This window comes from Babylonia areolata, chromosome 14, assembly GCF_041734735.1.
Source record: "Babylonia areolata isolate BAREFJ2019XMU chromosome 14, ASM4173473v1, whole genome shotgun sequence".
NCBI lineage: Eukaryota > Metazoa > Mollusca > Gastropoda > Neogastropoda > Buccinidae > Babylonia > Babylonia areolata.
The window spans coordinates 35,270,452-35,283,420 of NC_134889.1; the positions used below are offsets into that span (position 1 = coordinate 35,270,452).

Genomic DNA, 12,969 nt, shown 5'->3' on the forward strand with positions numbered 1-12,969 from the left:
TAGCAGAAAGAAGCAAGCGTTTCATGACTGAGTTGAGTGAGGGGGAAAAATTTGACTGAAAAAAACAAAAACAAAACCAAAAAAAACCAACCCCAAAACCCAACAACCCATAAACAAATAAACAACCATAGCAAATAACTTTTTTACCTGATACTGTCATGGAAAAAAAACAAAAAACAAACAAAAAAAAAAAAAAAACTTTTTGCGGGACGGGAAGCTACCAGTCCAGGGAGTCTTTCTGGAAGTGCAGGCGCGGGGAGTTCTCCGAGTAGAACTGGGAGTACCAGCGCCGGTGCTTGGAGATAAGGGTGTCCTCTTTGGACTTGACGAACAGCGGCTTGCCTGCATACTGCTTGTTGTTCCAGATCATGACGTCACGCTCCACCTGGCGACACAACGTCACATCGTCACGTCATCGTCAGACAGAACGTGGCGTCACACTTCACTTGACAACACAACGTCACTTCATCATAAGGGCACATCATGACGTCACGCTCCACCTGATGACACAACGTCACATCGTCACGTCACCATCTGGCAGAATATGGCGTCACACTTCACTTGACAGCACAACGTCACACCGCCACGTCATCATCAGAATATGGCGTCACTCTTCACTTGACAACACAACGTCACTTCATCACTAGACAGAATATTACGTCATGCTCTACCTGATGACATACACACACACACACACACACACACACACACACACACACACACACACACATATATATATATATATATATATATATATATATATATATATATATATATATATATATATATATATATATATATATATATATATATATATATATATATATATATATACCACCATCACCAGGTAGATCAAGACGTCAAGCTCCACCGACTTAGTCTATATCGTGACGTCAGGATCACGCTGATTATGGCGTCACGGTTCACCTGATGACGCAACCTGTGTGTGTGTGTGTGTGTGTGTGTGCGTGCGTGCGTGCGTGCGTGCGTGCGCGCGAGTGAGTGAGTGAGTGAGTGAGTGAGTGAGTGAGTGTGTGTGTGACAGAATGAAGTATCACCATTATAGTAACTGATGGAAAGATTTAGCATTATACGAACGGTGACATTTCGTTCAGTTACTTCGCGAATCTTTTTTTTTTTTCTTCTTCTTCCCCCGACCACAGAAAAACACTGAACATAGTCCTTGACTTTTAGTGGACAGTATTACACGATCCCACTGTGACATAACGCATTGAAGGTGGTCCTTGACTTTCTGTGGACAGTATACATGCCCACCCTGTAGCATAACCCACTTAAGGTGGTCCTTCACTTTTTGTGGACAGTATACATGCCCACCTTGTGGCATAACCCATTGAAGGTGGTCCTTCACTTTTTGTGGACAGTATACATGCCCCCACTGTGGCATAACGCACTGAAGGTGGTCCTTCACTTTTTGTGGAAGGTATACTACTATGGCATCACTGCACACACAGATGATGATGATTATGGATACTTACATAGCGTGTAACTTCAGTCAGAGACCAAGCTCTAAGCGCTTTACAAACACGGGGTCATTTGCACCACAGGCTGCCTACCCGGGCTGCCTACCCGGGCTGCCTACCCAGGAAGAGCCGCATTACAGCTGCCACTGGGCGCTCGTCATTCGTTTCTTGTGTCATTCTATCACATTTCAGGCGCACACACATACGCACTCAAACAGACATGTAACATTTTATGCGTATGACCGTTTGTTTATTTACCCCCCGCTATGTAGGCAGCTATACTCCGTTTTCGGGGGAGCGGGGGGGGGGTGTATGCAGGGTATGTTCTCGTTTCCATAACTCTGACATGGATTACAGGATTTTTAACGTGCGTGTTTGATCTTCTGCTTGCGTATACACACGAAGGGGGTTCAGGCACTAGCAGGTCTCCACATATGTTGACCTGGGAGATGGGAAAAATCTCCACCCTTTACCCACCAGGCGTCGTTACCGAGATTCGAACCCCGGACCCTCAGATTGAAAATCCAACGCTTTAACCACTCGGCTGTTGCGTCCGGGTGACGTGAGTGTTTTATTGATGATCGTGAGCAGTGAAGTGGAACGTGTCCATTACACTGATTGCTGTACTAAAAACTGGAACTATCGTATTCAGAATAGTGATAATAGGTTGGATGTTTGCATCATGGCACTGCAATTTTGGTAATGTGTTTGGCTGTAGTGTGTTTTTGAACACACACACACGACGTGAGTCTGTATGGTATCCTTATGTTTCGGTGTGTGTGTGTGTGTGTGTGTGTGTGTGTGTGTGTGTGTGTGTGTGTGTGTGTGTGTGTGTGTGTGTGTGTGTGTGTGTGTGTGTGTGTGTGTGTGTGTGTGTGTGTGTGTGTGTGTGTGTGTGTGTGTGTGTGTGTTTCCCCCGACACCTCTCCAAATCACCTTTAGCACCTCATATACTTTTTTTGTTGTAATTAATACATGTAAATATAACACGTAAGTATCGATAAGCAAAGTTCACTTTGTTTCATTATAACAACATGCAATTCTTTTATAATTTTTATTCCCTTTTTGATATTTACATAATGTGTTTTATTTGTAAATGCCAAGGGCTTATTTTCAAGATTAGGCGTAAATGCTAATAATGCTAATAATAATAATAATAATAATAATAATAATAATAATAATAATAATAATAATAATGATGATGATGATAAAAGATGATGATTATCTAAAAGAAGAAGAAGATGATGATGGAGAAGAAGACGAAGACGAAGAAGAAGAAAACAACAACAGCAACAACAACAACAAAAATATAATGATGATGATGATGATGATAAAGAAGAAGAAGAAGAAGAAGAAGAAGAAGATGATGATGATGATGAAGAAGAAGAAGAACAAGAAGAAACAACAACAAGAGGCAACTCCCCTTCCTCCCCCTTCACACTCCTCCCTCCCCCTTTGCCCCCCTCCCCCACCCCCTCCCCCCCACCCCCACCCCCCAAGTGACCTGCAGCGCCTCCCCCAGCATGTAGAACTTGGCCACAGGGATGGGCATGGTCCACGTCACGTAGATGTTGTGCACCAGCTTCTGCAGCATCGGCTCCACGGGAGTCAGGCTCTGCACGAACACCCCGTCTCCGAACATGCTGCTGAACTTGAGGTACACCACGCCGGGCCCGATCTGAAACACCGTCAGTACGTCAACAGTTAGCCGTTTTCTCCAGGGAAAGATCTGAAACACCGTCAGTACGTCAACAGTTAGCTGTTTTCTCTCCAGGGAAAGATCTGAAACACCGTCAGTACGTCAACAGTTAGCTGTTTTCTCCAGGGAAAGATCTGAAGCACGGTCAGTACGTCAACAGTTAGCTGTTTTCTCCAGGGAAAGATCTGAAACACCGTCAGTACGTCAACAGTTAGCTGTTTTCTCCAGGGAAAGATCTGAAGCACGGTCAGTACGTCAACAGTTATAGCTGTTTTCTCCAGGGAAAGATCTGAAGCACGGTCAGTACGTCAACAGTTATAGCTGTTTTCTCCAGGGAAAGATCTGAAACACCGTCAGTACGTCAACAGTTAGAGCTGTTTTCTCCAGGGAAAGATCTGAAACACGGTCAGTACGTCAACAGAGCTGTTTTCTCCAGGGAAAGATCTGAAACACGGTCAGTACGTCAACAGTTAGAGCTGTTTTCTCCAGGGAAAGATCTGAAACACGGTCAGTACGTCAACAGAGCTGTTTTCTCCAGGGAAAGATCTGAAGCACGGTCTTTCCGGGAAGAGAGAAAGGGGTAGACTGGTAAAAATATTCTTCTGTCGGTTAGAGGGAAAGGGGTATATAGGTAAAACATTGTCTGTGATCTCTTTCCGGGTAGAGAGAAAGGGGTAGACTGGTAAAAATATTCTTCTGTCGGTTAGAGGGAAAGGGGAATTTAGGTAACAGTATTATGTCGGATGGAGGAAAGGTCGAAGACAGACAGACAGACAGACAGACAGACAGACAGAAACACAAAGCAACACAAAGCACACAAACCCCCCAACCTGTTGAGCAGTGACATTGGCGTCGAAGACAGAAAGAAAGACAGTCAGACAGACAGACAGACAGACAGACAGACAGAGAGACAGAGAGACAGACAGACAGACAGACAGACAGACAGACAGACAGACAGACAGACAGACAGACAGACAGACAGACAGACACACACACACACACACACACACACACACACACACACAACCCCCTAACCTGCTGGGCAGTGACCTGAGGTCGAAGAAGACAGAGAAACAGACATACACATACACTGACAGACAAGAATGAATACTTCACATACAGTATATTCCGCCTGTACCTGGAATTTTCAGGTAAAATACACCACTGCTAAAACATTCGTTCTTCTGGGATCTCCTGTCAGGTACACAGGGAACATACAGGGATCTCCTGCCAGGTACACAGGGAACATACAGGGATCTCCTGCCAGGTACACAGGGAACATACAGGGATCTTCTGTCAGGTACACAGGGAACATACAGGGATCTTCTGCCAGGTACACAGGGAACATACAGGGATCTCCTGTCAGGTACACAGGGAACATACAGGGATCTTCTGCCAGGTACACAGGGAACATACAGGGATCTCCTGCCAGGTACACAGAACATACAGGGATCTCCTGCCAGGTACACAGGGAACATACAGGGATCTCCTGCCAGGTACACAGAACATACAGGGATCTCCTGCCAGGTACACAGGGAACATACAGGGATCTTCTGTCAGATACACAGGGAACAAACAGGGATATCCTGCCAGGTACACAGGGAACACACAGGGATCTCCTGTCAGGTACACAGGGAACATACAGGGATCTCCTGCCAGGTACACAGGGAACATACAGGGATCTCCTGTCAGGTACACAGGGAACATACAGGGATCTCCTGTCAGGTACACAGGGAACATACAGGGATCTCCAACATACAGGGATCTCCTGCCAGGTACAAAGGGAACATACAGGGATCTCCTGTCAGGTACATAGGGAACACACAGGGATCTCCAACATACAGGGATCTCCAACATACAGGGATCTCGTGCCAGGTACAAAGGGAACATACAGGGATCTCCTGTCAGGTACACAGAGAACATACAGGGATCTCCTGTCAGGTACACAGGGAACACAGGGATCTCCTGTCAGGTACACAGGGAACATACAGGGATCTCCTGTCAGGTACACAGGGAACATACAGGGATCTCCTGTCAGGTACACAGGGAACATATAGGGATCTTCTGCCAGGTACACAGGGAACATACAGGGATCTCCTGCCAGGTACACAGGGAACATACAGGGATCTCCTGTCAGGTACACAGGGAACACACAGGTAAACATGCAACCCCCCCGAACCTGTTGGGCAGTGACGCTGAGGTCGAAGAAGGGCAGGCGAACCCCGAAGGCACTGAGCCTGTGGGTCAGCTTGAGCTGCCCGATGTGGCCGTCCGGCTCAGGCAGGGCCTCCCAGGCGGCGGTCCAGTGGTGCTGAGCGAAGGACCATGCCTTGCTCCACATGTAGCGCAGGTCGATCCCTGCCCCGATCACTGGGCCGTGCACCTGCTTCAGGTGGGACACGTCAGCTCCGTTCTCTGGGATCTCCTGCAAGTGTAAAAGCAGGGGGAATTGTACAGGTGAAATATTCATTCATTTTCTGGGATCTCCTGTCAGTGTAAAAGAAAGGGGGAAATATACAGGTGAAATATTCATTCATTTTCTGGGACCTCCTGTCAGTGTAAAAGAAAGGGGGAATTATACAGGTGAAATATTCATTCATTTTCTGGGATCTCCTGTCAGTGTAAAAGAAAGGGGGAATTATACAGGTGAAATATTCATTCATTTTCTGGGATCTCCTGCCGGGTAAAACGGGGGGATGTACAGGTAAATTATTCTCTGGGACCATTCATCCCCCCCCTCCCCCTGTCCCCTTCCTCTCCTAAACGATAAAACCCAAATGTGAAAAATCGATACTCTAACAAAACGTCTACAATCACTAGTATGTGTGACGGGACATTAAACAAAATTCATCATCACTGTTCCCTGGGATCTCCTGCGGGTAAAAGGAGACCGTACAGGTGAAATATTAATCCTCTCTCTGCTATCTCCTGCCAGTTACGGGGGTGGGGATGGGAGTAGGATATACAGGTAAAACATTCATTCTCTCTCTGGGACCTCCTGTCAGATACTAGGGAAAATACAGGTAAAACATCATCCAGGATTTTCTGCAAGGTGCAGGGAAAATACAGGTAAAACATCATCCAGGATTTTCTGCAAGGTGCAGGGAACACACAGGTAAAACATCATCCAGGATTTTCTGCAAGGTGCAGGGAAAATACAGGTAAAAACACATTCATATATCTCTCTGGTATCTCCTGCCAGTTACAGGGGTGGGGATGAGGGTGATATATACAGGTAAAACAGTCTCTGTTGGGGTGAGGGTGATATATACAGGTAAAACAGTCTCTGTTGGGGTGAGGGTGATATATACAGGTAAAACAGTCCCTGGTGGGGGTGAGGGTGATATACACAGGTAAAACAGTCTCTGGTGGGGGTGAGGGTGATATATACAGGTAAAACAGTCTCTGGTGGGGGTGAGGGTGATACATACAGGTAAAACAGTCTCTGGTGGGGGTGAGGGTGATACAGGTAAAACAGTCTCTGTTGGGGTGAGGGTGATATATACAGGTAAAACAGTCTCTGGTGGGGGTGAGGGTGATATATACAGGTAAAACAGTCTCTGGTGGGGGTGAGGGTGATATATACAGGTAAAACAGTCTCTGTTGGGGTGAGGGTGATATATACAGGTAAAACAGTCTCTGGTGGGGGTGAGGGTGATATATACAGGTAAAACAGTCTCTGGTGGGGGTGAGGGTGATATACACAGGTAAAACAGTCTCTGGTGGGGGTGAGGGTGATATATACAGGTAAAACAGTCTCTGGTGGGGGTGAGGGTGATATACACAGGTAAAACAGTCTCTGGTGGGGGTGAGGGTGATATATACAGGTAAAACAGTCTCTGGTGGGGGTGAGGGTGATATATACAGGTAAAACAGTCTCAGGTGGGGGTGAGGGTGATATATACAGGTAAAACAGGCTCTGGGATCTCCGGCAGGGCACTGGCGGAATATAATGGTGAAATCATCATTCTCTCTCTGGGATCTCTTTCCAGGTACAATGGGTATTATACAGGTAAAACATTCTCTCTCTGGGATCTCTTTCCAGGTACAAGGGGTATTATACAGGTAAAACATTCTCTGGGATCTCCAGCCAGGTGCAAGGGGTATTATACAGGTAAAACATTCTCTGGGATCTCCTGCCAGGTACAAGGGGTATTATACAGGTAAAACATTCTCTCTCTGGGATCTCCTGCCAGGTACAAGGGGTATTATACAGGTAAAACATTCTCTCTCTGGGATCTCCTGCCAGGTACAAGGGGTATTATACAGGTAAAACATCTGGGATCTCCTGCTAGGTACAAGGGGTATTATACAGGTAAAACATTCTCTCTCTGGGATCTCCTGCCAGGTACAAGGGGTATTATACAGGTAAAACATTCTCTGGGATCTCCTGCCAGGTACAAGGGGTATTAACAGGTAAAACATTCTCTGGGATCTCCTGCCAGGTACAAGGGTATTATACAGGTAAAACATTCTCTCTCTGGGATCTCTTTCCAGGTACAAGGGGTATTATACAGGTAAAACATTCACTCTCTGGAATCTGCCAGGTACAAGGGGTATTATACAGGTAAAACATTATCTCTCTGGGATCTCCTGCCAGGTACAAGGGGTATTATACAGGTAAAACATTCTCTCTGCGATCTCCTGCCAGGTACAATGGGTATTATACAGGTAAAACATTCTCTGGGATCTCCTGCCAGGTACAAGGGGTATTATACAGGTAAAACATTCTCTCTCTGGGATCTCCTGCCAGGTACAAGGGGTATTATACAGGTAAAACATTCTCTGGGATCTCCTGCCAGGTACAAGGGGTATTATACAGGTAAAACATTCTCTGGGATCTCCTGCCAGGTACAAGGGGTATTATACAGGTAAAACATTCTCTGGGATCTCCTGCCAGGTACAAGGGGTATTATACAGGTAAAACATTCTCTCTGCGATCTCCTGCCAGGTACAATGGGTATTATACAGGTAAAACATTCTCTGGGATCTCCTGCCAGGTACAAGGGGTATTATACAGGTAAAACATTCTCTCTCTGGGATCTCCTGCCAGGTACAAGGGGTATTATACAGGTAAAACATCTGGGATCTCCTGCCAGGTACAAGGGGTATTATACAGGTAAAACATTCTCTCTCTGGGATCTCCTGCCAGGTACAAGGGGTATTATACAGGTAAAACATTCTCTGGGATCTCCTGTCAGGTACAAGGGGTATTATACAGGTAAAACATTCTCTGGGATCTCCTGCCAGGTACAAGGGGTATTATACAGGTAAAACATTCTCTCTCTGGGATCTCCTGCCAGGTACAAGGGGTATTATACAGGTAAAACATTGTCTGGGATCTCCAGCCAGGTACAAGGGGTATTATACAGGTAAAACATTCTCTGGGATCTCCTGTCAGGTACAGAGCAGATACATGGTCACCTCGACAGATTTTCCATTCGAAAAGAAGGACGATGATGCTTGGAGAGTAAAGGGCTCTACAACAATAAAGAAAAGTAACCCTCTCCATTCCAAAGGTACCCAACTTCAGGTCAGTGCAGCTACAAGGGGGATGGTTACTGCTCACACAGCTCTCACTTTGCTGCTGTGCCAGCTGTAAGATTGTGTCAGTCTCTGATATTAGCCGAGCGTGACGTGAAGAAGATAAACAAAGGGTATGCAAAGAACAAAGAAGCAGAAAAAAGAGGGTACAAAACAGACACCAACCTCGATGTGAGCCTTGATGTATCTGATATAAGCCGAGCGTGACATGAAGAAGATAAGTAAAGGGTGTGGAAAGAGTTTAGTTCAGTTCAGTCACTCAAGGTGGCGTCACCGCGTTCGGACAAATCCATATACACTACACCACATCTGCTAAGTGTGCAAAAAACAAGGAAAAACAAAAAAGGGGGGTACAAAACAGACGCCCACATCGATGTGAGCGTTGATATCTGACATAAGCCAAGCATGACGTGAAGAAGATAACGAGTGGCACAGAACAATGAAGAGCAATAAAATGGGGGTACGAACCAGAACATTCAGACTTTTATCGACAGTTGTCCGAGACGCGTTTTTAAAGATCCCTTGGCCAGACAAAATTAGAAACAAAGAACTGTGGCAAAGAGAGGGACAGGAACCAGCAGAGAAACAGATCCTGAAACGAAAGTGGGGATGGATTGGCCACACCTTGAGGAAATCGCCATCCAGTAACCACACGCCAGGCCCTGACCTGGAACCGCCAGGGGAGAAGGAAGAGAGGACGGCCCCAAAACAACAGAAGACGGGACAGTGAAGCAGAGCTGAAGAGGCTGGGATCCAGCTGGAGGGATGCAGAAAGACAGCTGGAGGAGGGACAGTGAAGCAGAGCTGAAGAGGCTGGGATCCAGCTGGAGGGATGCACAAAGAACAGCTGGAGGAGGGACAGTGAAGCAGAGCTGAAGAGGCTGGGATCCAGCTGGAGGGATGCAGAAAGGACAGCTGGAGGAGGGACAGTGAAGCAGAGCTGAAGAGGCTGGGAGGGACGCAGAAAGGACAGCCCCGAGTGGAGTTGGGTGGAGAAACGTCGTTGATGGTGTGTGCTCCACAGGCAGCGAGGGGCCTGAGGAAGTAAGCACGTATAAGTTTACAGCTGGGCCAACAGCAAAGTGAGAGCTGTATGATCAATGGTTTCTCCACTGCAACGGGAATTCAGTTACAGCTTAGTCTTTTGTGAAGGACTATGACTCTCAAACCAGGAGGCAAGATTGCACGGACTCTTAGTGCTGCAGCCTTGTGGGCAAGTTGGCCTTTGGGAACCATCCCAACACCGACTGTCCTAAAACCCTCTTGGCCGAGAGAGTGGGGATGTAACTTGGGCAAGACACTCTCCACTATGATCAAATTCTAGCTCAGATAATCGGGACAGCAGTTGCCTCCTCTGCTGTTCTGACGGTCATATTCGGACACGACTGACTATGGTGTATATAAATTATGATTACAAACCAGCCACCCACCTCGATGTGAGCGTTGATGATGTGCTCGGTGCGCCCCCGGTACACCCACTTCCCCTCAGTGATCTCCTTGATCTCGGGTAGTCTCCAGCTGGGCTCGGCACCCTCCGCGTGGTACCACAGGTAGATCCACCCGTTCTTCTCATCCACCGGGTACGACTTCACTTTGGCGATGTCCGGTACTGGTTTCAACAGCGAAAGGAAAACATGCTCACCTTGGATTTCTCTCACAGCCTTGACCCCAAAGGTCAGGGTTACACAGGGTATAGGTAAAGGCAGTCATTTCTCGCACAGTTCTAAAACTGGACAAAACTCTTGAGGAGGAAAAACCCCTCAAAGATTGAACACACACACACAACAACAACAACAACAACAACAACCAAACACACACACACACACACACACACACACACACACACACACACACACACACACACACACACACACACACACACACAAACAAAAACAAACAAAAAACCACCACCACCAACAACAACAACAACAACAAAAAACCCCAAAAGACTGCGATGTGTTTTTGGCATGAAAGAACCGATTCAATCAATGTCAAAGACAGAACAAATGTTTAAGGCGAGGAGAGAATAAACGTATCTTTCAGAAAAGAAAAGAAATACAAACAACTGTTACTGAAAATTCTGCTTTCATCTTTTGGCGATCATCATTTTGGTTTAAGTCTACAGCAGACTTAGCGTTGCAAGGTTCGCCTTGTACACAACCCGCACCTGGTCAGTACTTTCTATCGCAACGTACTCGGTCTTAGACGTTCGACTTTGTGTTTGAAGAAGTGAGAATTCTACTACGTCTCCACCCCACTGTCACACCTCGTGAAGTCAGCAGGCGCGGGGGATTGGGATGCATGAATACCATTACCACATACCTGATTAAAACAGCTGATGACCAGGTCTTTCGGGAGAGTATCACAATCATTGACTGATTGATATGGATACTTATATAGCGCCTATCCTCGGTCGGAGACCAAGCTCTAAGCTTCAAAAAAAGAAAAAAAAGAAAAAAAGCTTCCTCTTCAAAAATTGACTGCATGCGTTAATGGACAACGCCATGAAAGATGTGGCGAGACAATGCAAGTAAAAGAGCAGCATGAAGGAGAGAAAAATAAATCGGACGTTACCTACTCTTGTTGTCTCCTGTGTGGGACAGAAGGGGCGTGGTGGCTACAGCAAAAAACAACAGCTGTCAGTCGACAGTTCTAATGGGGTGGGTGTGTGTACTGGGTGTATCAACAAAGCTCGGTATCAACGTGTTATGATTTGATGGGCAGGGGTAAAATAAGCACTGGTTAATTACATTAATTTAGAGACAAGGTGATTCACCCGATTCACACATCCACAACACCCCCCTCTCCCTCCCTTACACACACACATCCAAACACACACTCATAGACACAGACATACACATGCACACCAACACATCTACCACACACTGTCACAACCCGTAAGGGGTTGCCCATGAACCCCCGCCCCTTCCCAGACTAGCTAACGTCCCGACAACACAAACACGGAGACACAGAAAAGTTCAGCTCGTTTTACTGTGGTCATGCAAACATACATAAATAAATGAACGCCACAAACCCAAGCATTACTCACACACACACACAAAAATAACCTCTGTCTAACTACAGCACAATACAATTTGCAGACAACTGCAGCGCCAGTTCTGCTCAAACACGCTGCCAGAGTTCAGACATATGCTGACAGCCAAAGACGGACCACGCTGGTAGTTTGCTGGCTGAAGCTGGTCGGGCAAGAGGGACAGTGGGTAAGTGGGAGCGGGAACGGGAACGGGAGTGAGGGAGTTTCGGGGTGACACGTTAGAAGGGGGGCGAGGACCATTCCAGGCTTGTCCCGGAGACCCGTCGAAGGCAGTGGCACGGAAGGGAGGAAAACAGGAAACCTGTAACACCTCGCTGGCTCTGTTGACTATGTTCTTTTTTTACTAATTGCAAAAGAGTACATCCCCCCCCCTTCCCCACTTATCTCTTCCTTACGCAATATACATTACGCTAAACAAAGCAAGTGGATAACCTTTTACATGAGCTATCAGCCTCGGCGTACAAAACTATCGCCGTGAAAAATATTTAATCCGTCTATTTTCGCTTTTCCAAGTTATAAAAGGGTTAAACCAACACACAGCCCCAACGTACATCATGACTAATACAAATGGCAATAATATTTCAGTTTCCATCATACTAGTTCCGAATAATATAACCAGCACCAGCCGGGCTACATTACAATTACATCACATTTCCATCCACACCAAAAATGTTTGGGAAAATTTACATACTGCAATTAGACAATCCCTGAAACAATCCGAGCTGAATATAATTATGGCAAAATGATACACCTAAACACAACATATTTACTAATTCCCCCCAAATATTTAGAGATAAAAGAATGCTGGATTTAAAAGATTTCCACTAATAAAAAACATCACCCCGACCTTGCAAGCAACCTAAACCTCACTTTGATGTCAACCAATATCATAATTCACATCACTACATTAATATTACGCAGACAAACGCAGACTCCCTCACCTGTCACCAGGTAAATGGGCACACCGCTGCCCAGGGTGAAACACAGACCCACACACACACACAGAAAGAAGGGGGTGACAACGAACACACCCCACTACTTCTGTAAGACGACACCTAACAGCTCCCTCGCTGGAACGGTGATCCGTCTCTTGACAGAGCTTGGCATCAAAAGTCCAGAGAAATCTTTCTCTCCCGACCAGATGACTTCTGAACTCACTCAGAGTTCACAAAACGTTCAGGGGAAGGGAC

At 46.3% G+C, this 12,969-nt stretch overlaps 1 protein-coding gene across 1 annotated transcript in view; it reads right to left on the reverse strand.

Moving 5' to 3' along the window:
- LOC143289604 (cholesterol 7-desaturase nvd-like) overlaps window positions 1–12,969 on the reverse strand; it is a 72,530-nt gene continuing 59,561 nt past the window's right edge. The window contains exons 3-6 of the mRNA XM_076598643.1: window positions 10,155–10,333; window positions 5,360–5,605; window positions 2,986–3,159; window positions 1–385 (exon numbers count right to left, since the gene is read on the reverse strand). Of these exons, the coding sequence (XP_076454758.1) occupies window positions 218–385; window positions 2,986–3,159; window positions 5,360–5,605; window positions 10,155–10,333 (767 nt within the window). The 3' untranslated portion in view covers window positions 1–217. The remainder of the gene's footprint in view (window positions 386–2,985; window positions 3,160–5,359; window positions 5,606–10,154; window positions 10,334–12,969) is intronic.